Source organism: Staurois parvus, unplaced genomic scaffold (genome assembly GCF_062004578.1).
Source record: "Staurois parvus isolate SC_StPar_1 unplaced genomic scaffold, SC_StPar_1.0 ptg000114l, whole genome shotgun sequence".
Taxonomy (NCBI): Eukaryota; Metazoa; Chordata; class Amphibia; order Anura; family Ranidae; genus Staurois; species Staurois parvus.
The window spans coordinates 5,825,789-5,851,675 of record NW_028317910.1 but is presented as its reverse complement, the minus strand read 5'-3'; the positions used below and the strand labels follow the sequence as shown (position 1 = coordinate 5,851,675).

Below are 25,887 nucleotides of genomic sequence, written 5' to 3'. Positions count from 1 at the left end.
TTTACCGTGATGATTGCAGTAGGCTCCCTATATAGTTTACTTATCCACTCTCGCATTCTATCACCTATCCCCAGCACTTTTAAGTTGTCCATCATAAAGCCCCAGTCCACTCTATCAAATGCCTTCTCTGCATCAATTGACAGGAGCACCACCGGGGCTTTCCCTTTTCTACTTTTCTGAATAAGCATCAGGGTTCTCAAGCCGTTGTCTCTACCTTCTCTCCCCGGTACAAAGCCCACCTGGTCTCGATGGATCCATTCAGGCATCAGATCCCTCAACCTGTTTGCTAACACCTTTGCATACAGTTTGGTGTCAGTGTTCAATAATGAGATAGGTCTATAGCTGGAGCACAGAGACGGATCTTTTCCCTCCTTGTGAATGAGTACTACATGGGCCTGTAGGGATTCTCTCCTCACTTCCATCCCACCTCCCAGAGCATTCATATATTTCTCCAACTTGGGTAACAGTACTTCACTAAATTTCTTATAGTACTTAACTGTATAGCCATCTGGGCCTGGGCTTTTTCCTCCCCCTGTGCTATTTAATGCTATTTTAATTTCTTCCTGGGAAATTTCTGCGTCTAGGGAGTTCAACTGTGATTCACTTAGTTTTGGTAATCCCGCATTTTTTAAGTATGTCTTCTTTTTTTCATTAATTCCCTCTTGAGCTTCTTTTAAAGGGCCTTGGGGGCTAATATTATATAACTTTTTGTAATACTCCGTAAACACTTTAGTAATCTCTTTATTTGAATGGACCAACTGCCCCTTTGAACTTTTTATCTTTTCTATATAGTTCCTATTTTTCTTTTTATTCAGAGCTCTCATTAGATATCTTCCTGGTCTGTCTCCCCATCTATCTCTCTCGTTCAAAACCCTGTTGTATACTCTTCTCTTCTCCTCATCCATCAACCTCTCTAGCTCATCTTTTTTATCCAATAACTTCTGTCTCGTATCTTTTGTTATTTTCTTCTTATGGATCTGCTCCAAGTCCAATATTTCTTTTAATAGCCCACTAACCCTCTCTCTTCTTTCCTTTTTCTTCCTTGCTCCTGCCGCAATCAAGATTCCTCTTATGAATACCTTATGGCTTTCCCAGACTGTAGCTGTTGATACTTCCTCTGTTTCGTTCTCCTTAAAGTATACCTTAATCTCGTTCTCAATTTTCTGAACTACATCCTCATCCAGAAGAAGAGCCTCATTTAACCTCCACCCTAATCCTCCAGTCCACTTTCTTCCCCATCCCATTTTCATTACGACCGGAGCATGATCCGAGAACGTCCTTGTCTCTATGTCAATTTTTACCAGATGATCTATAAGTTGATGGTCTATTAAGATGTAATCTAATCTCGAGTATATCTCATGTGCATTAGAGAAGAAGGTATAGTCTCTGTCTTTCATGTGCGTTATTCTCCAGGTGTCCACTAGTTGATATTCATGCATCACTTTTTTCAAAGCTCTCAGAGACCTACTCCCCTCTCTTTGCACAGAAGAGGTATTATCCCTTTGTGGGTCCATACAGAAATTTAGGTCTCCAGCCACTATCAAACGCCCTTTTTTAAACTCCATTAGTTTTTTCAACAGACCCTTCATATACATCTCCGGGTTTTTATTAGGGCAGTATATATTGGCTAAAGTACACTCAATCCCCTGAAGTCTACCCTTTAAGAATAAAAACCTCCCCTCCGGGTCGGTTCTTCTATCCTCCAGCTCAAATCTCATATTCTTTGCCAAACCTATTGCAACCCCTTTTGCTCTTTTAATTGGAGAATCTGCATAGTACCATATTGGGTAATGTTTGGATTTCAATTTCACGTTTGCTTCTATCTCAAAATGCGTCTCCTGTAAAAATACCACTGACGTCGCCCTATGATGTAACTCATTAAACATCCTAAATCTCTTCCCTGGACAACTCAGCCCGTTCACATTATAAGTTATAAACTGTATTTCTTCCATTGTTCCCAATTGACTCCATCTCTCTTCCAGATTGCCTCTTCCTCTCTATCCCTTCTGACCTGCAGAGTATTGACCCAATACCTCCTCCCCTCCCTCCCTCCCACCCAAATCCCGTCCTCTCCCGTCTCCCCACCCCCCCAGGCTTCCCATACCTTTGGATCATATTCTACTTTTGATCCCTCTATAGGGGTTCGACTCTGCCCATGGCCGCTTACCTCCCCCCCCTCCTCCCCAATGTCCCCTTATCTGTTGATTCTCTATTTCCTCTTTTAACCAGCTGCCACTTTCCTGACCCATAAGTGTCCAACTCTCCCTCCTCCACCTCCCAACCAGGTATCTCTTGTCGCTGCAGTCCAAATTTATCACAAAATTCTTCCATATCTTCCGGGAATCTTAAAATAGCTGTAGTTCCATCCCTCCACCCAATTAAACTTAAGTCACGGCCCCATCTGTATTTCACACTTTGTTTTTTCATCTCTTCTAATAGGGGTTTCAGTGATCTCTTCCTTCTCAGAGTCTCTGCTGTCAAATCTGCAAAAATTTGGATATTTTTCCCTCCATATGTGATGTTTGTTCTTCCTTTAATCTTTTTCCATATCTCTTCTCTATCTCCATGGTTATGGAATTTAACGATTATATCCCTTGGTTTTTCTACCCCTTTTCCTTGTTGGTACTTCCCAATCCTGTATACTTCATCCAGTTTAAACATCTCCTCATCCGACTTATCCCTTATGAGGTTCAAGATTTTACCAGTTAGCTCTTTTAGATCTTCCCCCTGTGTCAGTTCCGGAACTCCTCTTATTCTAATATTATTTCTCCTTTCTCTATTTTCTTGTTCTTCCATCCTATAAAGCAATCTCTTGTGTTCTTTTCTATCTTCGATTATCCATTTCTCTAATTTTGGTATGGTCTGGGCTTGGGCTTGTACCTTCTCCTCCATTTCCTCCACCCTAGTTAACAATTGTCCTAGATCTTCCCGGATCATCCCCATCTCTTGCTTTATTGAATTTTCCAAACCTTTAAACATCTCCGCCATTTCTTTTTTGTTCGGTATTTGCATATCTCTTTCCAACTCTCTCGGTTCAATACCTTCCATTTGATTATTATATACTGGTCCCAGGGAAAGTCTCGGGCTGTTATCAATACTTATTTCCAGTTCACTTTTTTCACTTATTCCCTGAGTTCTTTCTGGGGTAACATTTCCTTGTGACACATACTTCTTAATCGTACCAGTTTGGGTGTTCTTAGGCCCGCTCCCTTTGATATTTTTACCTTTCATGTTGTTGTTAAAATTTTTACTCCAATTCTCTTACTCCTCCCGTTCTTCAGACCTATCCTAGGAATCCCCTAATTCTTTTATTTTCAAGTTGAGTGTTTAAGGCACTGTCTTATTCTGGGCACTTAGAATCTAGTGCAGGAACTCAATATATATAAAAGTCTATTATACAAATCCAATGTATATGGCGTGTAAAAGGGGACCTGTAGGCAAACCCACGGTCATCACTCACCCACCATGTTGGGACCTCACTCCAGAAGCAGTCCTCCTCTGTATTTATATCCCCTGGTAGCCTCTTGAAGGGATTCCTAGAGGTCTCACGTAGCTCATATAGCTTATCTTCCGATCACAGATCCTCATAAATTAGAGTTGCTATGCATGTTAATATTTGAATAGAGAAAGGAGTAGTGTGGGAGGTATGATATTTAGCCGTATTATGATATTGGAGGTATAGTATTATAAAACTGTAAAGTTGAGAATAGTATGGAGATGGTATGAGGATGGTGTGAAGGTAGGTTAGGTAGAGGAGACAGGGAGATGTTGAGCAGATTTAGAGGTTTGTGTATATTGTATATTGTGGGGGCGATTTGACCTTTGCTTTTCTCTCAGCCACTTCACCCTCCTGTTCAGATGCCGGGCAATCTCTCTCCTTCACAGAGCTCCCAGAGCTCCTCCGCGGCTTCCCACGTGTCGGTGCCGCTCCAATGCTTCGGCCGTCTTACTGGCGTCTCCCTGGCAACCCTGCTCCTCCTCCGAAGCCACCGCGAGACGCCAGAGGATACCACGAGGCGTCCCTCTCCTGACTCTCTCCTGTCTCCAGGCCGCCCGTCCGCTCCCTGGCCACACCACTCCTCCTCAGACGCAGCCACAGGGCATCGGGGAAAACACCCCGAGTCGCTCCTCTCCCGGCTCTCTCCCGGATCCGACCGCCCCCAGGACTCCGCGAACCCTCTCCTGCAGGTGGGTCTCTGCGCTCATTCAATGCTGCTGGTCATTCTGTCGAGGTCTCATAGGGAGGATAAACGAGGGGAGGCTAACGAAGAGTGCCTGCTACACCCTCTCCCGTGCCGCCATGATCAGGCTCCACCCCCCTAGCCCTGACCACCCTCGTCGTTGTGCAGGTCTGATCTGCAACTACAGGAAATGTTTGTTTGAGGTTATTGCTGCCAAAGGAGGGTCAACCAGTTATCAAGTCCAAAGGTTCACATACTTTTTCCTCCCTGCACTGTGAATGTTTACATGTTATGTGCAATTAAACCATGGCAACATCTAATGTTTGTGTAGTATTATGTTCAGCAGACTGTGTTCTTCTATTGTTGTGACTTAGATGACGTTCAGAGCACATTTTATGCCCAATTCATGCAAAACTCCACGTAATCTCAAGGGGTTCACATACTTTTTCTTGCAACTGTATATACACATTTATAGTGTGAACCAGGACTTAAAGTTCCTTTTATTGAACTTGGCGCCCTCCATATCTTTAATTTATTTATTTTGCTGTGGTCTGACTTCCTGTTAGAGGGTGCCTGTTTTTTCTCCATGGTCCCACTGTATGTAGAAACGTAGGCATCCTCTCGCTTGACAGGCTAGGGGCTGTGAATTATGGATTCTTGGATTTGTAGTATGCATAGAATGGGGCCACATGGCCACTAACATGCACTGCTTGTTCCAAACAAGCGGAAGTGAGCGCAAAAAGAGGAAGTTTTGGAGTCCAAAGGACCTTACAAGGAGGAAGATAAACACAATAAGAAACAATTTAATGAAAAATAGATTATAATATATGCCATTAAGTAGTGGGTATGTACAGATTTTTGGAGAATAAGGATCTTGTTTAGTGTCTTTTTTAAGTGCATAATTAATTTACATTAGTTTGCAGCATATCTGTGGTCAAAGTTTAAAATCATATATTCCACGTTGTATTTCAATAATTTCTAGCCTACTGCTAATAATTTCAATGATCCTGAAGTTTGTAAACCTAATTTGTGAAGAATCCTACACATTTATTTCCTTGCATTCTGTGATAATCCTCACTATGCCCTATAATTAGGCAATGCAGTGACACAGACATCAGAGACTTCCTTCAGAATTACAGAGGTGCTGCGAGAAGGGGGTTTTGCAAGGTGGAATCGCCGCTTGGAGGCAGCGAGGCACCATGGAATATGTAGTCCCTAGAAATTTAAATAGAGGAGAAGCTGCAAAGCATAGAGGGAATCAAGGAAGTTGTGTAAAGTGATGGCCAGCAGACAGGCAGAACTCGCAACATGAAAGGAGGTTTTTCAAGTAAACTTGTACTGTCATATACTGTATATCTACTGTTTTGTTTGTATTGCTATTACAATGCTGGTGTTATAAACGTAAAGTGTATGTGGTGACCATAGAACTCCTTTGTATTGGAACTCTATTTCCATATTCTAACCCTTTCCCATCAGAAGCTGGTCTAAAGACTGGCTTTTGTTGAACAGAGAGGAGAACACATGTACTGTAGTTTGGCCAATTCCTGCTGAACAGGCCGATTTATATGGTACGTGTTTAACCTGCTGTAGTTCATAGCTTGACAAACTTTAGGATCCCACCAGCCATTATCACAGCTGGTCCTTTCAATTTCTGAGCCTAATTTTTGTTTTCTCTGGAACACTTGTGCCATGCACCCCGAAAAGCATACTGAAGACTACATTAAGTTTTTTCATATCTGAATTTGTATTTTTTGGTCACTGCTTTAAAAAAGGTGGTTTAGCTCTTTTAAAAAAAAAAAAGGTATTGACCCTCTTTCATTTTTGGTGCTAGGTGTTTTGGAAATTCTCTTGGCAACTGCATCCTGGACAAAGATTATCTTCGAGCCGTCAACAAGCTGCCCAAATTGGTTAGTGATAGTCAAGATTCGTATTGTACCTGCTAATTTTACTTGTGTTCTTTTCTGACTACCAAGCCTGTACCTGTTTCTTGAATACCTATATCAAATACTTTCAATCTGAATTTAGATGTGGATGGGCAATAGAGTCTAATAGAATTGACCACACATTTTAAAATGTTATTGTGTGATCTAGTAATGTTGATATAATTGTATATAATTCTAAAATTTTGTGGGCTCACTTGAAATCCAATGTGTTTATAAAATATAGATGTGGTTGTTATGTAATATTACTTGCATACACTGGAACAGTAGTAAAGCTAGAATTCTGATTTAATTTTATGAAAACACCTAAAATGATTCTGCTAGACCCCATGTGATCTTTGCTTGGGCTTTTCTCTCAAGATAAGTAGCATACATGGGGGAAAAAAAAGTTATCTTAATTGTACAGTACAGAACAGAGGTTGAGTATTTCTAGACCCTTGTTATATTTCCATACCTTCAGGTAATTAGATTAAAGGTAAGCTTTTGAGAACATGCCCCCCGGTGCTTCCCCCATAACCCCACCCCACTCTGTGAGTCCTCAGTTTTTTGCTAATGTACCAAGGTGATGACCCTCTTTGCCCTGACAGAGAAATCACTCTTAACTACATTATTTTATTTTCTGATTCTTCAATCATCTTCTTCACTTTATTTTAATACCACAATAGAAGCAGTGCAACTGGATCAGTGCAACGTCTGTAAAACATTGGGAGCATATGCAGACCCCACAACGTGGGGACAGCCTGTAATACTGCTTTGGGCACTGGATCCTGCATAGGTGCTCAGCTTGGTACCTTGTGTGATGCGTATAGTCAGCCGCAGAGTGCTGTACAGGGCACAAGCCATTGGCCATTATTATGGCACCAAGACCCGGAAGGCACATTCAGGGAGTATGTCCACCCTGATAGGTGAAGCCTGAATGTTATATAGGGTCCAGCATCAGGGACAGGTAAGACATGGTTGCTCTGTATCTCTTCCCATAAGACCGAGCCTATGTTTGGAATGTATTAATTTTAAAGTCTAAACTTTTCAAACTTGGTGCTAAAGTCGAATCTTAGGTGGATGACCAGGTGTTACATCACACTACAGGTTTCACACTTTAATGCCAGTTTCACCTAGAGCCTTTTAATATACTCGGGTACTTCCACCCACCCTTTTGCCACAAGAACTTTGCTAAAGATTGGTCTACACCTAGGTTGCCACATTCTCCTTCCTTACCCTATATTCTGCACCCTTCTCTGTGAGTACCCTGCAGGGAAAAATGCCCTCACCTGTAGCTATGGTGGAAACCAGGGGAAACTGAGCCATGGCTAACATTCACTCTGCTGAAAGCCTGTACAACACACCATGTTTCCCTTGCACCAAAGCAGGGTCGATTTTAATGCCGGTATAACACAACATGCTTGCTATTTTGAATATACTCACACTTCTGCATTGTAAAATTGGTTTCTCCCCTGTCTTGCCATGCCCCTTTTGGTACAGAGTCCTGGAAAATTTTAAGACATTCCCCTTCACAAATAAATAGACTGGGCAGTCTGACAGTTGGGTCTCTCCTCTGTAAATCATCCCTTTACACTTGCAGGCCCAGCTCTGTTGCAGTGACTTCTGTCTGTCACATTTCAGCTAACTGGGATAGTGCAGTGAACAACCAACATCCTGAAATCCAGGCCTGTGCCTTCACTGAGCAACTACAGCAATTACCTTCTGCTCTTCTCTTTTGTGTGTATGCCCTAGAACAAGTAAAGACACACATTTCTAGAATGCCTCTAATCTCGAACATGTATAGAATCTTGTGGTTCAAAACTTGGATAGTTGAATTTGTCTGAAAGATGCCTCACGCATATGCCCTTTTGAAGAAGTATGTCTTTTTGGTTAGGCACTTGACAAATTCATAAACAATGTCACAGGAGGAAAAGTTCTACTTCTACAGCAGAAACTTCCAAAATTTCATTCCACAGGAACCACAACCTCTTCAATATGAAGAGCACCTAATTGTTCTACTAAGTGTTCTACTTAGGCGTCAACTTCAAAACCTAAGTTCAACTCTTAAAGCCCTCTTCCCAATGAAGGAACGCCCTCACTCCTAAGAGCCGGGGGGAAATTAATACAGTTTGCCTTTCTCTGGGTTACAGACGTCCCAGACCTGTGGTTTCAAAGGGGTACACATTAGAGCTCAAAACTCTTCCAGATTATTCAAAAAGGTCCTAGAACCTCTTCTTGCCCTTCTCAGAACTCAGGGCATCCAGGTCACAGCTTATCTGGATGACCTTTTCCTGAAGGACTTATCTCCTTTCTTGCGATCTTCATAAATTCAAAGGACCATTCAGATGCTCCAGGTTTTAAGCTGGGTGATCAATTTCCAACATCTGCTCTCCAGCCTTCTCTTCACCTGTGATACTTGGGTCTGGTTCCAGACATATCCCAAGCAAAAGTTTTTTCCTTCCAGAGAAGAAAATTCTCTCTCTCAGAGCTTACACTTCAAAATTGAGGTCAAACAGACATTCCACAGTGAGATTCTCCAAGAGAACTCTGACTCATGATAGCCTCCTTCAATCCACCCAATTTCATTCAAGATCTCTCCAGCACAACATCTTGTCAACACTTAACAAGCATGCTCCTTCTCTCATCCTGCCCATGTCTCCTATCCAGCCAAGCAAGGAATTTCATGACTTGGTGGATCTCCAGCCTAGCCTTAGCAATAGGGAAGTCTTTCCTTCCTTATCAGTGGAAAGTAATAGATGCTAGTTATTCAGAGGAGGAAGATGTTTTCTAGTCCCTCATGATTCAGGGAAAATGGTTTTAGGCAGGCCATAGATGGTGTGAATTTCTTTCTTGCAACCACAGTTCCCCATCAACACAGACAATGTTGACAGGAGAATCCCTCTTGCTGAGCCATTATGTTCTCCCGGAAGGCAGGGGAAGACAGTGATTATTGACAATGGCTATAACAGCTGCTATCCATAATCGCATGCAAAATCCGGCAGGCCGGTTGTACCCAAGTTGATCGATCGATCAATCAACTTGGGTACATTCAGCCTGCCCATACATGGTTCGAATCTGGGGCGGTTCCTGCTGAACCTCGAACTGTCTATGGTCAGCTTTAGTTCAGACTTATTTATGCTTCCAGAAAGATCTTCTACCTTACCTGGAAATCCTTCTTTGTTTGATGTGACCACAGGAACTTTAATCCCAGAGATTATTCTTTGCCTTGCATTCTTGACTTCCTACAATGGCTGCTTGATCAGAATTTAAACACTTTTGAAAGGACAGGTTTCATCCTCATTGAGTTTTTTTCAAAAACCTCTGGCTTCGCTTTGCCTTGTCAAAAATCTTTATTCAAGGTGCATCTTACATCAGGCCCCTCTTACAGCACCCTGTTCTTTGGGACCTCAATCTGGTTTTCTCTAGCCTGCAGAGACCACTCTTTGAATCCATAAGGATTATCCCCTCAGATAATCCAGCCAAAGTGTCCTTTCTTATTGTACATCACAGGACACCACAGTAGCTGTGGTAATCCTTTCCTGACAGTATTTCAAGGTGATGGTCACTGCTGTGTAGCTATCTGCACAGTTATACCAGATGCTTAACGGTTCCATTAGGGGTCAGGGCAGGGGACTGGTTTTATTAGGATTCATTCCTACAGCTGTCATCACTCAGAAGAATGATAACCAGACCCCGCATCAGACGAAGTGCGTCCACGACATGGGGATGGCCAGTAATGTTGCCAGTCGGAACGGGACCCTGAATTTATTGAACCCTGTGCAATAATATATTGGCAAGATGTTTTCTTTTGGGGTGCTATACAGGTCCAGCGCAATTAACCCAAGCAGAGGGCCCATTCGCACTTGGGCATTGTGGCACATGTAAAAATGCTCATGTTCCAGTTTTGCATGTGGTGCATTGCAGTGCCATTCAATGTGAAAGACACTCAATGCAGTGTACATGTTACTTAATAGCACACTACAGTACAGTGCAATGAATGACACACCACAGCACGCCAAAACAGATATACCTCATGTGGTACCTCATGGTGCTAAAAAAGGGGTTACATGTTTCTGATTTGTTGTAGTACATTGGCAGACCATTCATAATATGCTGCCTCAACGTGCAAAATAACACGCTTTAACCACAATGGATTGCTACAGTGTGAATCGGCCCTCAAGCTAGCAGGCAGAGGTAGCAGTGCATTAAATCTCACATTGCAGATTTACACCTGGGGGGGCTACAGATCAAAAGTGCCTAGGCACAGGAAGTGCACTGTTTTTAAGGAGGAATTCAGGACAAAAGGTGAATCTTTCAGGGAACTACTTAGGGACAATTAGACTGTCACACAGGCAAGTTTATAGCATAGATTCCGCACCACTTCAAATCACTAACACCAGATTTGTGCCGCATCATTTCGTTAGTATTGGCTTCTACATATTGCTCTTTTTCAACTATTTGTTTTCTTATCTAAGCAATAGGGGTGATTAAGGAGTGATTGGCATAAGCAAAGTCATTGCTGTAATGAAATGCTACTAAAGTTCAATCACTAAGAAACTGAGCAACAATTCATTATAAAATTAGTGATTCCATAATAAAGTATGATTTCCTTAGTGAGAAATTGCTGCTACATAATCACCCATGTGACATCAGCCTTGCATTTCTAATTGCTTCCTGTAATGTAGCCAATCTTCACTTTTTGAGTTCTGTCTATTTTAGTGGTCCATTCACACTTGTGCATTGTGACAGTGCATGCTACAATGCGCATTAACCCAGATTGTTACAACGCATGGCAATGCACCTTCTCTATGTTTATTGTAAATGCCACCTCAATACATTGTATATTAGAGCCAAATGGCCCTCTGTATGAAGCCCACCATGATGAGTGAAAATTGGATCCCTCTCCTGCCTGGAATGGTGAGTGGTCCTGGTAGACCTGCTGGTACCTGGATAGCTATTATTCCCCCCCCCTTTTTCAATTGGGTGGTATTGTTAGGGAGAGTTACACAGTGTTATGTTTTTGCTTGTCTGTGTTGGAGACAAGTATAGGAGCTTTCCGGCGCAATTGAGGTGGTGGAGCCATGTTCTCTACCCCCACACTCCTTGAGAGAAGCATTGCAATGACATCACAAGGTCCATGGTATTTGCCGGAAGCCATTTTGCCCACCTCTTGTCAGCATTGGAAGGCCCTGGCAGCCCGGCAGTGACACCAGTGGTACACCAGATATCCCAGTAAAGGGAAACAACTGCAACAATATCTCTCCATGTCATATGATCTCCTTGGTCATGTGAGCACAACTGTTGGGGGTGGAGGGGGCACCGAAAGTCTAGAAAAGTCCTTCCTGTAGGGTAACCAGCGTACCTCCTGGCATTTGCACAGTGCATCTTGGCTGAATGGGATCACTAGATTAGTGTAGGTGTAATTTTTCTGGTGCCAGCAGGACATATGTTTCACAGACAGCAGAGAGGAAGGGATGCAAGTGGGAATGGATTCCAAATGCCTCCGGCAGGTAAGGAGAAACTTGATTGTAGCCCCGGTAAAGTTTCTCTGTGGGTCAAAGTGTTCCTTGCAGCTCTGACTCCCTTCCCTTATCAGGTATTTCTGCTATCTGCTGGGGCACGTTCTTCCAGTTGCTTTGTAATTAAAGAGGATTTGTCATCTACTTTGGTAGCACGGGCAGCGCTCGTGGATACTTTCTGGTATGGGTCAAACTGGTCACAAATGGAGGTGTTTCCCTCTTTCTTCTCCCTTATTTGTGGAGGAAGAACTTGTGTAGAAGCAGATGACTGTGTACCTGAAAATGGGGGGCAGAAAGCTTCTCTTCCAAGAACTCCGCACCAGAGGAACCCCAGGGTCACAGTTTAATTCAGACAGCCTTTGTACATTTTCTTGCAGAAGTGGTGCTCACTAATCTGAGCTGCACCAAAGATATCTACTCAGCAATGCCCCATGGAAGATGAATTCACTAAGATTTGGGAGTATTCCTTTGGTAGATGCGGTGGCCCCTTATCTCACATGCCCAGTGGACGAAATTCCGGTTTCTAAAGATGCTTCTGACAAATGTCTGCAAATCTTGTTCAAAGCTTCTTTTGTCTTGGTGCGTACAGCTTTGCAACTGGCAGTTGTGGCTTTTGAAGCCTGCCAGAGTCTTAGGGTGAGGTGTCTGTGCAAAGGGTTGAATTTCTCCAACAGAGATATCGATTTGGGCGAATGTCTGACAGAAGGATTCCATTCAGCAGATTTTTCATTAGGGATTTTTGTCCATGCATCATTCTCTGGTTAAAATGTTGGTCTGCAGAATTTCCCTGCAAGAAGCTGCCGGTCAGTCTTCCCCTTTGCGGGAAACATTTGTTTGGACCTGACCTAGATACGTATATCATAAAAAGTTGGGTCGGTAAGGACTTTCTTTTATCACTTAAAGTGGTTGTAAACCCTTACCTATACCCAGTGAAGTGACTGGTCTCAGGTGACACAGAGATGAAACCAATCCTCCTACATAAGGCTGGCCATACACTATATAATTTTATGGCCAATTTCTGTCCAATTTCCTTTAGCTTTACCTTTCACTATGTAGTGCAAGGGCCTGACTAATTGGATACAATTGAAAGTGTTGCTTAGGTTTGACCTCATATTATATGGTTTTTGGTAAATCTAAAGCAAAATTCTCAAGAAAATTGTATAGTGTATGGTCAGCCTAAGTAGTACCTGTCTATTTGTAGTCTTTCCTTCTCTCAAAGGAACAAAGCTGAGGCTGCCAATCTGCTGGAGGTCCTTCCCCTGTCACCATTTTTGGTGTCAGGAAAACTTGTCAGAAGTGACTCATGCTAATAGCAGAGTAACAAAGCAGCAGACAGAAATGACACTAGTTCACACTGCTGCGACCATGTGTCCCATGACAAGTTGCAGCAGTGTGAACCAAAGCTTAGTGCTCTTAATTGAGACAGGTACACGCTATAGAGGGATATGCTTTTTTCATATTTCATGTCTGAGATTTACAACTACTTTAAGAAAGACAACTAAACGACTTGAAGATCTGCCGCTCCTACTTTTTCCACTAGACATTCCTTTCCCTGCTGTCAGACCGCAACTTCAAAATCGAAACCTCAGTCCCATTTCCGTAGGGTGTCTTACCCCCCAAGCTATCAAAATTGGACACCCAAGTTCTCTTCCCAAAAAAGGGTGCACTAACCTGTTCAGTTAGGGGGGATGCCTACCTACATGTCCCAATCTTTCCTTTTCACCAGAGGTTTCTGTTTTGAGATGTAAAATCATCATTTTCAATTTGTGGCCCTGCCCTTTGGCCTGTCCACAGCCTCCTCCTGAGTGTTCACCAAGGTCCTGGCTCCGATTCTGGCTCTTCTACGGGCCCAGGGGGTGCCTGTTCTGGGTTATGTGGACAATTTGCTTCTGGAACATGTGTCTGCTACGGAGCACACTCTAAAGAGGTATGGCTGGGTTCCCAATCCCCAGAAATCAATGTTGTTCTCAGCCCAGTGGTTGAAATATCTGGGCCTGCTACTAGATACTGCCAGCATGAGAATGATTCTCCCTCTTGAGAATTGCCTTGCTCTGAGGAATCAGGTGGCTTCTCTCAGGATGCTAAGGAATCCAAAGATTTGCTTCTGCATGGGGGTCAGGGTTGCCAGCTGTCTGTAAATTTATGGACAGTTTGTAAATATCAGTTGATTTACTAGCTGTCCATAAATGGCCGTTACAGATGGCAGCTGCCCATAAAAAAAAAAAAAAAAAAAAAAGAAGGCTTTTGAAACTGCACATGCAGTTCTTCCCTACCTGAGCTATGTGTCATCAGGTTTTAGTTGCAAAGCCACATCCTGGTGTTCTATGCACACTCTTACCAATTTTTTTCAGCTGGAAATTAGAACCGCTGAAGATGATACTTTTTGTACACAGTGTTTTTGCAGGCTGCTGTGTGATGTTCTTTTCTGTTTGTGGTTTGTTTTTTCGGGCCTGTTGCTATTTTTCCCTTTCCTTATGTTTAGTGCTTTGGGACATCCCTGTTCGTATAGGTTACTAAGGCAGCTCTGTCCCGTGATGTACGATAAGGAAAACAGGATTTCTTTCTTGGTTTAAGGCTTGCTTCAAAACTGAAGCCCTTCCTATAGACGGAATTATGCTTAGGAGGGGACTTTACTGTTTTTTTTTGACAGTGTTCAGTCACCAGTAGGTGGCACATAACCTTGTTTGTAAGGACTATTAAAGCTCCTGTGTCCTGTGATGTACTCGAAGATGTGTATTTTACAGGTAATCCAAAAATCCAATTCGGCGGGTAATCACATCTGTCAAACATGTTTCTGAGTTGGCGGCCCTATCTTTCCTCAGTCTTCGTAATGACAAATGTAGTCCTACACCTAAGATCATCCTTTCTTCCTAAAGTTTCAGTCTTCCACCCAAATGAAGACATTGTACTGGCACCTTCATGCACTGTTGCAAAGCACCCAAAGGAAAGTCCTGTCATTTCCTGGATGTAGTCAAAACCATAAGAGTGTATCTAAAAGAACAATAGCTTTGATCAGGCAGATGGATTCCCTATGTATCATATCCATAGGACCATGCAAAGACATCCTGCTTCCAAGTCCATTATCGATGGATAAGTCAACTGATCGCTAGAGCCTACACTCCCAAGGAAAAATCTTCAGCTGCACTTTTACGCACCCACTCCACAAGGTTGGTGGGAGATTCCTGGGCATTCTTGCACTAGGCCTCTGAAGCCTAGCTTTGTAAGGCTGCCACCTGGTCCTCTGTTCATACCTTTTCAACATTTTATCAGGTGAGCCTCTGTGGATGCACTCCTTGGTCACAAGGTTCTTGCAGGAACACACTGAAGTAGGGTCTGTTGACCCTTGTTGTCGGGCCTGTTGGCACAGTTTTGTTTGCCTAGTTGTTGCCCACCCTTCAATCATTCCTTGGGGACGTCCCAGGTTCTATGTACTCAGCCAGTGTTCCATACTGTATGATTAAGATAAAAGGAATTTTGACTTACCTGTAACCTCTCTATCTTGTAGTACAGTGCTGGACACAGTCACCCCTCCCTTCTATTCCTAGGTTACTCTGCATTGCTTGCTAGAAAACTCAGTACATAAGGTACTTGCTCCCACTTCCTTATTCTTTGTCTAGGTGGGGATAATATTTGCTGGGTCTGCACCCCTTTCTTTCCCCCCTTCCTCTTGCACCGCAGTCTTCTGAGATATGTGACACATCACAGAAGGCTTCAGGATAGTGTCCTCCAATCTCACACGTGCAGTGGGGAGACAACTGTGACTAAACAGGAAGTCATAGTCCGCTTCTGAATCCAAGATGGCAGTGTGGGACCAAAGACAGCGTTGAAGATATCAAGTTGTATGAAGACAGTGCTGGACTCCATGGGTTGCTAGGTACTTGTTTTGGAAAAGTCAGAAGCTACAGTACTTATAGTACTTTTGCATACACAGCTGAAGATCCTCTTTAACTACTTGCCCTCCAGAAGATTTGCCCCCCTTCCTCTCCAGGCCATTTTTTGCGTTATGGCGCTGCATTAATTAAACGGACAATTCCATGGTCATGCACTGCTGTACATATATGAAATTTAGGCCATATTTTCCTCCACAAATAGAACTTTCTTTCGGTGGTATTTGATCACTTCTGCGGTTTTTTATTTTTTGCCCTATAAACAAAAAAAGACTGACTATTTTGAAAATATCCAGTAAAAAAAAAATTTCTTAAGTTTAGGCCAAAATGTATTCTGCTACATGTCTTTGCTAGAAAAAAAAAAAATCCCAACAAGTGTATATTGGTTTATGTGAAAGTTGTACCGTCTATAAATGGCGGTATATATATTGTAATTTGTAATTTTTTTTTATATACTAGTAATCGCGGCAGTCAGCAGAACTGTGGCGGGCATTCTGATACTGGGTGGGACCTCACTAACTGACACAGAAATCTGCAATGATACTAATACAGTGCTCGCTGCTAATAAAAAGCACTGACATTGTACTAAGGACACTGGGCAGGAAGGGGTTAACATCTGGGGCAATCAAAGGGTTAACTGTGTGTTAGGGAGTGGTTTTTATTGTGTGCTATGCTGTTTTACTAAGGACATCTCCTGCTTTCTATCACTCTGCTACGCAGAGAGAAAGCGGCACATCTATGCTAGCAGGAGAGAGACCTGTGTTGTTTACACAGATCTCTTCCCCTCTCAGCTTCACGGACGATCACCGAGTCTCGGCCGGGAATTGCCGGCTGGGACCCGGTGATTGACATCTTCAGGAACCAACAGAAGCGCAGGCTGGGCAAAGCATGTGCTCCCTACCTGGAAATGCAAAATTCCATATATATTTAGGTGATTTTGCACAGCGAAGTTGCCTTGTAGCAGTACTTCTGCTATGGGGCGGCCGGCAAGTGGTTGCCTTTTGCAACATGCTATACATATATCTTGGGTTTAACATAATGCAAACTCTCTGCAGCCCCTGTAATTTTTACAGGGATCTGTGAATGAATGAACTCCCATCTTTCACTGTGGCAGTTGGACTTATAGTTCTCAGTGGAACAAGAGCGTGGTAATCCACCACACTTGTAGTCCATTAACATTTCCTCCAGCTATCATATTGATAGTCCATACCTCACTACGGACAGAATGCAGGAGCCTGACATTTCACCTGCGATCTACTGATCGGGGGTGCAATGCTTTGCAGTCTCCTATGCAAAAAAAATGTAAATGCATATTTTTTTTCTTTCACAAATATGTGCATTTATAATTTTTTTTAGGGTGGACTAAAGCTGGCCATACATGGACTTAAATTTACTTATTCAGTAACAACCAATGAAAAGTGGATCTGTTGATTGACATCTCATGAACAGGACTGCTGAAAAATTTTAGTTTGATCATTGCTGTGTTGTTGATCTGTGTATTCTGACAGTGGGGAGGCAGGGAAAGTATCCCTGCTGTCAGAATACAATGGCGCAACTTCCACACCTAATGTGTGGATGGGAGAACTGGTTCAGTTTTTTCATTCAGCTGTCTGGCTGAACAAAAACAAACCATGTTTGGGCAGCCTTAGCTTTTCATGCTGCTTACTTATTGGCTTGTCAAGTGCATAGGCAATTTTCTAGTTGGCCAGTAGATGTCAGAAAAATATAAGAAATTGGACACACAGTAGAACACCTACAAGCATATTCCAGGCTTTGCCAATTCTTTTGTATTGTTGATGGGTATGCGCAGAGACTGCCCCACCAGTTCAAAATTAAAGAAAACTTGTAAAGGAAAGAAATTTGAGTTCTGCCCTTGCTAACCTTTTTAATGTGCTTGCTTTGGGTCTGCCATCTACATACTGACTTTGCTACCTAGCGAGTCACTAACTTAGAATGAGTTAGCAGGACAGGACTTCAGATTTCCGTTTCAGTGACTCGTTAAACCAGGATCAGAATAACCGCTCCAGAACATGCATATTTTTAGTACAAGTCAGTAGCAACAGCTTCTGTAATTCTGTATCCACGGGCAAAACTTTTTTTTTTTTTTTTTTTTTAAGCTTTTGACAGAGTGGAGAGGGATTGGAACACCTGTCAGCTTTTACTTCTGTCTCTCTCCACTTTAGGGAGATTCACCATCTCCATTTGTCCTGTTTACTAATATTATTAAAAATGAAAGTAAAAGAAAACCACAAATTTTGTGTTGTCCCCAGAAAAGTAATAGAGTTCCAATGGAGACACTAGTTCTGGTGACCTCGGTGCCCCCAAGCAATTCAATTAATATGCAGGGATTTCCTCTCACTTCCTGTTTGGCTATAGGACATGAAGCGAAGGTAAATCTTCCCAATGGGACATACAGCGCCTTGAAAAAGTATTCATACCCCTTGAAATTGTCCACATTTTGTCATGTTACAACCAAAAACGTAAATGTATTTTATTGGGATTTTATGTGGTAGACCAACACAAAGTGGCACATAATTGTGAAGTGAAAGGAAAATGATAAATGGTTTTCAACATTTTTTACAAATGTCTGAAAAGTGTGGCGTTCATTTGTATTCAGCCCCCCTGAGTCAATACTTTGTAGACCCACCTTTCACTGCAATTACAGCTGTAAGTCTTTTTGGGTATGTCTCTACCAGCTTTGCACATCTAGAGAGTGACATTTTTGCCCATTCTTCTTTACAAAATAGCTCAAGCTCTGTCAGAGCTCTGAACCTACACTCCAGTCTCAAGCCTTTTACAGACGCTAACAGGTTTTTTTCTAAGTTTGTCCTGTATTTGGCTCCATCCATCTTCCCATCAACTCTGACCAGCTTCCCTGTCCCTGCTGAAGAAAAGCATCGCCACAACATGATGTTGCCACCACCATGTTTCACAGTGGGGATGGTGTTAGGAATATCAATTCCTGTCAGCCGGCCCTCCTCTCTTCCACACAAACATACAGTTCAAAGTACTTTGGGAACAATGCAACACAAATACCTAGATGTATGATGCAAAATTCAACTTCTTTATTATCGATCAGGCCTTAAGTAATAAATTATATCACTGCATATTTCAGGCGGTTTCCATAACACATCAGAATACAGAGAAAAGATTTCAGTAAACTACTCTATGGCTAGTCAAAACAAAAATGCAACAGAGTAGTAACTTCTGCAATTTCTCAGAAAAGAAATGTGTGCATAGATAACAGCATTTCAATCCCAAGGGAACATCCTGTACATAAAATAAACCAGTTAGTAGGCACAAAGCAAAAGTTAACTATTAACCCTTTCAGATGGTGTGTTCAGGGTGATGTGCAGTGTTATTTTTGTGCCACAGATAGCATTTTGCTTCTAGGCCAAAAAGTTAAATTTTGGTCTCATCTGACCAGAGCAACTTCTCCCACATTTTTGCTGTGTCAACCACATGGCTTCTCGCAAACTGCAAACGGGACTTCTTATGTCTTTCTTTCAACAATGGCTTTCTTCTTGTCACTCATTTGTGGAGTGCACGACCAATAGTTGTCCTGTGGACAGATTCTCCCACCTGAGCTGTGGATCTCTGCAGCTCCTCCAGAGTTACCATGGGCCTCTTGGCTGCTTCTCTGATTAATGCTCTCCTTGCCTGACCTTTCAGTATAGGTGGACGGCGATGTCTTGGTAGGTTTGCAGTTGCCATACTCCCCCCCCCCCCCCCCCCATCATTTTCAGATGATGAATTGAACAGTGCTTTGTGAGATGCTCAAAGCTTGGTATATTTTTTTTTTATAACCTATCCCTGCTTTAAGCTTCTCCACAACTTTAATCCTTACCTGTCTGGTGTGTTCCTTGGCCTTCATGATGCTGTTTGTTCACTAATGTTCTCTTACAGACCTCTGAGGGCTTCACAGAACAGCTGTATTTATACTGAGAATAAATTACGCACAGGTAGACTCTATTTACTAGTTAGGCGACTTCTGAAGGCAATTGGTTCCACTAGATTTTAGTTAGGGGTATCAGAGTAAAGGGGGCTGAATACAAATACATGCCACACTTTTCAGATATTTATTTGTAAAAAGTTTTGAAAACCATTTATCATTTTCCTTCCACTTCACAATCATATGCCACTTTGTTTTGGTCTATCAGATAAAATCCCAATAAAATACATTTACGTTTTTGGTTGTAACATGACAAAATGTGGAAAATTTCAGGAGCTATGAATACTTTATCAAGGCACTGTAGATAGCACAAATAAACCTTATAGGAGTTAAAACCATCCCTTACTCTATGCAAAATGAAGAAAAAAGTTTTGCCAGCAGTTCTACTTTAATCTGATTATTGATTTGAGCTGCAGTTAGTTGTTTGTTTTTCACTCGTTCTGTGCAATAAAGGTGAAAGTTAGTCCTGTTAAGCACTTCATACACTTTATTAACAAGTTGATGTTTTACAGCCTCCTCCGGATCTTAATGGGGCACAAACAAAGAGACAGGACTTTGATGCTTCCCTGGAAAAGGCTCGATATAACAGTCTGCTACAACAGCAGAAACATATAGACCAAAATCATCCAGAAACGGCTGAGCTACAGTTGACAACATCATGTGAACAGTCTCCTTCCAAACTGCACCAAGGGGACAATAAGAAGACTAACCTGATACCTGATGTCAGTGGCTCTAGGTTTGTGACTCCACCCTGTGTTTTTTTTTTTTTTTTTTTTTTTTTTTACGTGGGTTGCACAGGAGAGTTGCCATAATATTATCTGACTGCTCTGGATTTACATATGTATATTTCCCCACTCCTTTTCCAAGACCACAAAATAAGGGATGATTGGTTTGTTCTTCTACAGGAAACACAAGTAAAACAGTGAAGAACCCCTCCCACTCTGCTCGCTCCTCAGTTTAGATTATGTTTCCTACTGTCTAGGAGCAGTACATTGTTTTGTTTATCTTGACCGGATAGCTGTTAGATCAGCAGTCCCCCTCTTGATGCAGATCTGCCTGGTTTGGCTTCCCCTGGCCATTGGTCTGGATCAGAGGGTTCCTCTTCATTTTCAGGATCTTGGCCCTCAAATGGTTCTAGGGGATAGACTCCTGAAACTACTGTATGGTAAGCCCTTTGCTCCTCCTCCCCCTTGTAGGGGGGTTTGAGAGGTGGTGTGTCCTGAGGTGTCTGGGACCACATAGAGTCCAGAGGTTTGCAGCCTAGTGGGCACATGTGAGCCCAAGCCTTAGTTTCTCATACAGTGTTGTCATGTCTGGAGGACACCGAGGCCAGGACGGTATGAGAGGGGATGGTGTTTGTATCCAAAATAGAGAGAGCATGAAAAAGGACCTTAAAGCTTCTGATTTGTTGCAGGCTTTTGTGGTTCAATCCAGGACCCACCCCCTTATTTCTCATTGTTCAGGGGGGGTTTCTGCAAGTAAGTTGTCCTATCCCTATGCAGACTTCTCAAAGAGAGAGAGGTCTGTTAGCAGTTACAATCTCCTGCACCCAAGACATTTAAACACTTGGTTGAAAGATGTACTATCCAAGGGCAGCAAGCTAGATTTTCTATCTCTGCCTTTGCCCTGTTTCAAGGTGTCTAACCTGCCATCCTCTCTGCTAGGGACCTGCTGGAAATACTCCTCTTTCCAGGAGACTGTGCCTTTAGTCCACAATGTAAAAAAAGTGTAAACATTTTTTACTCAGTCCCTATTGCAGATGGGGGCTTGTGACGATTCTGATTCTTAGATGCATTTTGTTGGCATTTGCATGCCAAAATTTTCAGATGTAATCAATGTTTTTGCCTTCCTCCATCCGGAGGACTTTCTGGCCTTTGCTCATCAGGGATATCTATATACATTCCCTCTTTTTTGACTCCTTAATGCTATCTGCCTTGCCGTGGACATGTAGCATTCCTGTCTGTTGCCCTTCCGTTTGGTCTGTCCATCACATCTCAAATGTTTACTGAGGTGTTAGTCTTGCTATGCCCACAGGATATCCCTAAAGTAGAATACCCGGATGACCTCCTGCTAAGGGAGTGATTGGCACAAGCTTTTTCAGGTCGTGCGAAACAAACTGTTCAGGTTCTTTAGAGGTTTGTTTGCTGAAGGAATTGCTGTTTTGAACTTTTCTTCCTCTTGGAGTATTTAGGTCTCTATGACTCTGACCATAGTTTTTTGTTTTAAAAGATCGCACCTGACTCTCTGCTCCCATATTGGATTTACAGTCCATAGACCGTCCAACCTTCTGTTTTTGCTTGACACGTATGGGTTTGATGGTGGCCTCCCTTGAGGCAGTTTTGTATGTTCCAGTTCCACTCTGGACTGCTGCAACTCAACATTCTAGCACAGCGGTTCTCAACCTGTGGGTCGCGACCCCTTTGGGGGTCGAACAACCCTTTCACAGGGGTCTCCTAAGACCATCGGAAAACACACATTTCCGATGGTCTTAGGAACCAAGACACCGCTCCTCTATCAGTCTCCAGGCGGGTCCGCCCACATGCAGATACATCCACATTTCCCTGGACCGCGATGGGTGCGCGGGATGACATGCCACCCTGTCATCTGGCCACATCCCGGGGATCACTCAACAGCTCCGCCTCCTCGCCAGTGATTGGCCGCCGGAACTGTAGCTCAGGAGAGGCACACAGGCGGCCAATCACCGGCGAGAAGGTGGAGCTTGGAGAGGTGGAGCCGAGCAGCAGCGCGAAGATCAAAGAAGATCGAGCGAGGGAGCGGCCGGAGAAGGAAGACAGCTGACAGGTAAGTGTCTGTAGCGTGCAGATGGTGCTGCTGCAGCCAGGTATGCTGGCTGTAGGTGGGAGAGGGAGGGAGCGAGCCCAGGCTGGAGCAGGAGTCAGCAAGGTAAGTATCATTGGTGTCAGTGGGAAGAATAGTGCCCCATCATTGGTGTCACTAATACCAATGATGGGGCACTATTCCTCCCACTGACACCAATGGTGGGGCACTATTTCCTGCCCCCCCCCCCCCACTGACACCAACGATGGGGCACTATTCCTACGCTTTGCTGTGCATTTCGGCAATGTGCTGCAAATGCACATGGTGCTTGCATTGCCATTAAATGTTAATGCCACCCCAAGCGTGGGTAGCAGATGCATGTTTGCTGCGCATTTTATCGCACAACAAGCATGCTGCAAACACTTCAAAAAGTGAGGTAAAAAAAATGCTCCACACTCTGCTCAAAAAAGAGTTCTTGAATTTCTTTGGCGCATTTGTAGCACATAGGGCAGCCCATTCAAATGAATTGAGCTGCGCGATAAGTAGAAATACTCCAAATGTTCCCCCAAAAAAACGGTATGAAATTGTAAATTCCCACTACACAGAGATGCGAATGGGGCTTGACAGCTGAGTTTCTCTGTACACTCCCTATGTACCTTTACAGAGCTGGCCATACTATCTGATTGTACAATCTCTGTACAATCCTCTTTAGATTTACCAAAACTGTATAATAGGAGGAGACGCCTATCTATCCAGTCATTCTGTATCCAGTCAGGCAGGCCCTTGCATTACATAGCTGATAGTAAATCTAAAGGAGATTGTACAGTCACATTATATAGTGTATGATGAGCTTTTCAGACTTCCCCTGTTTTCAATACTACTGCCTGTATGTGAGTATAGAGGTGGGTGAAGGGAGAGGGCAGGTGCAGGATGTGCGCTAATGAGGTCATCTGGTGTAATACTTATGGTGTCTTAACAGTTTTTACGTCCTAAATCCACATACCAGGTAGTCATGAACCTTTTCTATAGCATGGAATGCATCCAATAACAATTTCTATGTTGTTTGTGATCATTCATATCAAAAGGCTACTGTGCATTTCTGTCCTAAAATACTTAGAAAACTATATCTGTTCTGCAACAGAAGTACATTAATGGTATTTTGGTACATAGGGGAGCTGGAATCTAGAGGGGAAAAAAAAGTGAACTTAGCCTTTTAGTTCTTGGGGGCCAGTTCTCAGCTGGCCCCCAAGAACTACAATCATCAGTCCATCCCCTCATGCCAGGGTACTAGGTGTAATCCTAGACTCCCATCTGTCCTAGCCCCAAATCCAATCGGTGACAAAATCATGTAGACTTCACCTCTGCAACATCTCCAAGATACGACCGTTCCTAACCCCGGAAACCACTAAGCAACTTATCCACTCCCTTATTATATCTCGCCTTGACTATTGTAACTCCCTCCTCATTGGCCTACCTCATTGCAGGCTATCCCCTCTTCAGTCTATCATGAATGCTGCTGCCAGACTCATCCACCTTACTAACCGTTCTGTATCTACCACCACTCTCTGCCAATCCCTCCACTGGCTCCCAGTTGCCCAACGGATAAAATTCAAAACACTAACACTGACGTATAAAGCCGTCCACAACACTGCCCCAAATTACATCACTGATCTCGTCTCTAAATATCACCCAAACCGTACTCTCCGTTTCTTGCAAGACCTCCTACTCTGTAGCTCCCTTATCTCCTCCTCCCATGCTCGTCTCCAGGACATCTCCAGGGCATCCCCCATCCTCTGGAACTCCCTACCCCAATCTATCAGACTGTCGCCTACTCTACTTACTTTTAGGCGATCATTGAAAACCTATCTCTTCAGGGAAGCCTATCCCGCTTCTGCTAATTCTGGAATCCTCTACTGTTCCAACCACTCCATCCCCCACAGTTATTACCTATGGTACCATTAACCCCTCCCTCCTAGATTGTAAGCTCCAAGGAGCAGGGCCCTCAAATCCCTCTTGTATTGAACTGTATTGTTACTGTATTGTCTCCCACTATAATGTAAAGCGCTGAGAAAACCGTTGGCGCTATATAAATCCTGTATAATAATAATTTTTCAATTTTATTAAATAGGCCACTTGCTTATTGATCTTAAGTAAGCTTTTTGTATTATAATAATAATTTAGCAATTTTATTAAATGGGCCACTTGCTTATCGATCTTAAGTAAGCTTTTTGTACTGGCTGTTACTTACATGGTTCCACTGGTTTGTCCAACCATGAATTCTTGGTTTTGTCACATCTCAATTTTTGCCTTTGATCCTGTCAGAGGCTTTCTTTGTCTACACTTAGCCAAAGAGTTGCCACCTTTTTTGCCAACACCTCTTTGAGCCGAGTTCGAAGACCTGGTCTTGTTTAGTCCTCTTTCCTGTTCCACCTACAGAAATGTTGAGCTGGGGCCTCTACCCTTTTCTACCTAATGTGGTTTATTATTTTACCTTAACCAAGAGGGGTAAATTTTGAGAAGAATTGGGAACTATGGTCATTTCATTTATACAAGACGCTCTGTCATTCTTTTCAGCTCTGGTTTTGGCTCGTCCGTTTCAGTTCCTCAGCCGGAGATGGAAGCCACCTATCAGCGCAAACTGCGGCAAAAGCAGCTGCAGCAAAGATTCCGTGAAGAGATGGAGAGGAAACATAATCAGAATACTTCAACATCTCTAGAGGCAGGACAGGGAGGTAAGAAATGCCAAACTGACTGACCATTGAAACTGAAGGCTCATTTTCTTATATAAAATAACCCACTGTAAAATCCTTTTCTTGGAATCCATTGATAGACACAGTAAGTCTTTAACCTTTGGGGAATACTGCCACCTACAGATGGATTTGACAATGGCAGCTAAATAAAATTCTAAGCCAGCCCAAGATTACCCTACTACTAGCATACGACAGTTTTGTACCAAAGCAGTACTGAGATCATGATCATAAACAGAAAGGGTTGAGATCTGTGTCCCACATTGGACTCCTAGAAATGATTTTTACAGTGAATATAAACATTCTATTTTCTTTCTTGTCTGTTGACGTACAAGGGACGTGCAAATGCAGTCCAACAAAGCCACTTGAAGCTGGCATCAGATGAGGCTGAAACATACTCCTGGTGAAACTCGGAGAATGTGTAGACAGAAGACCAGGTGGCAGACTTGCAAATCTGGAAAACTGTTTTTTTGGTGCTGAAAAGGCCAAGAAGTACTCATAAATCTAGTAAAGGGCACCTTGACAGGAAAGGGAGAGTAAAGCCTGATCATTGGCACCATAGGTTTGACTGATCTTCAGTCTGACACCTAGAGATGATAGGACAATACGTTGGTGCACCCCTTCAGGGTCTGTCCAGGATGACAAATAGGGAATAAGTCTTTTTGAAAGAAGCAGTAATTGAGAGAGAGACATATGCACATCCCGAATCACATCCGAACAATGGAGGGAAAATACTTTTAGTGAAATTAAGCTGGAAAGCAGGGATAGAGAAACAATGTCCTGATGAAAGTTAGAAACTACTCTAGGGAATAAAGAAGTCATGGGTCTTAACCCCACCATGTTCCTATGCAAAAACAAAAAAAAATCTGTTTTGCAGGATAGGACCACCAGTTCAGACAATCGC

General features: G+C 43.0%; 1 protein-coding gene across 2 annotated transcripts in view; it reads left to right on the top strand.

Annotated features, from left to right (window-relative positions):
* Positions 1-25,887, top strand: part of RAD52 (RAD52 DNA repair protein) — a 124,182-nt gene that overhangs the window by 68,200 nt on the left and 30,095 nt on the right. For both annotated transcript variants that reach the window (XR_016311939.1, XM_089671794.1), the window contains exons 7-9: positions 6,013-6,088; positions 19,971-20,194; positions 24,811-24,968. Coding sequence is in view for 1 of the 2 variants with exons in the window: in XM_089671794.1 (XP_089527920.1) it covers positions 6,013-6,088; positions 19,971-20,194; positions 24,811-24,968 (458 nt within the window). In the remaining variant the exon portion in view is untranslated. The remainder of the gene's footprint in view (positions 1-6,012; positions 6,089-19,970; positions 20,195-24,810; positions 24,969-25,887) is intronic.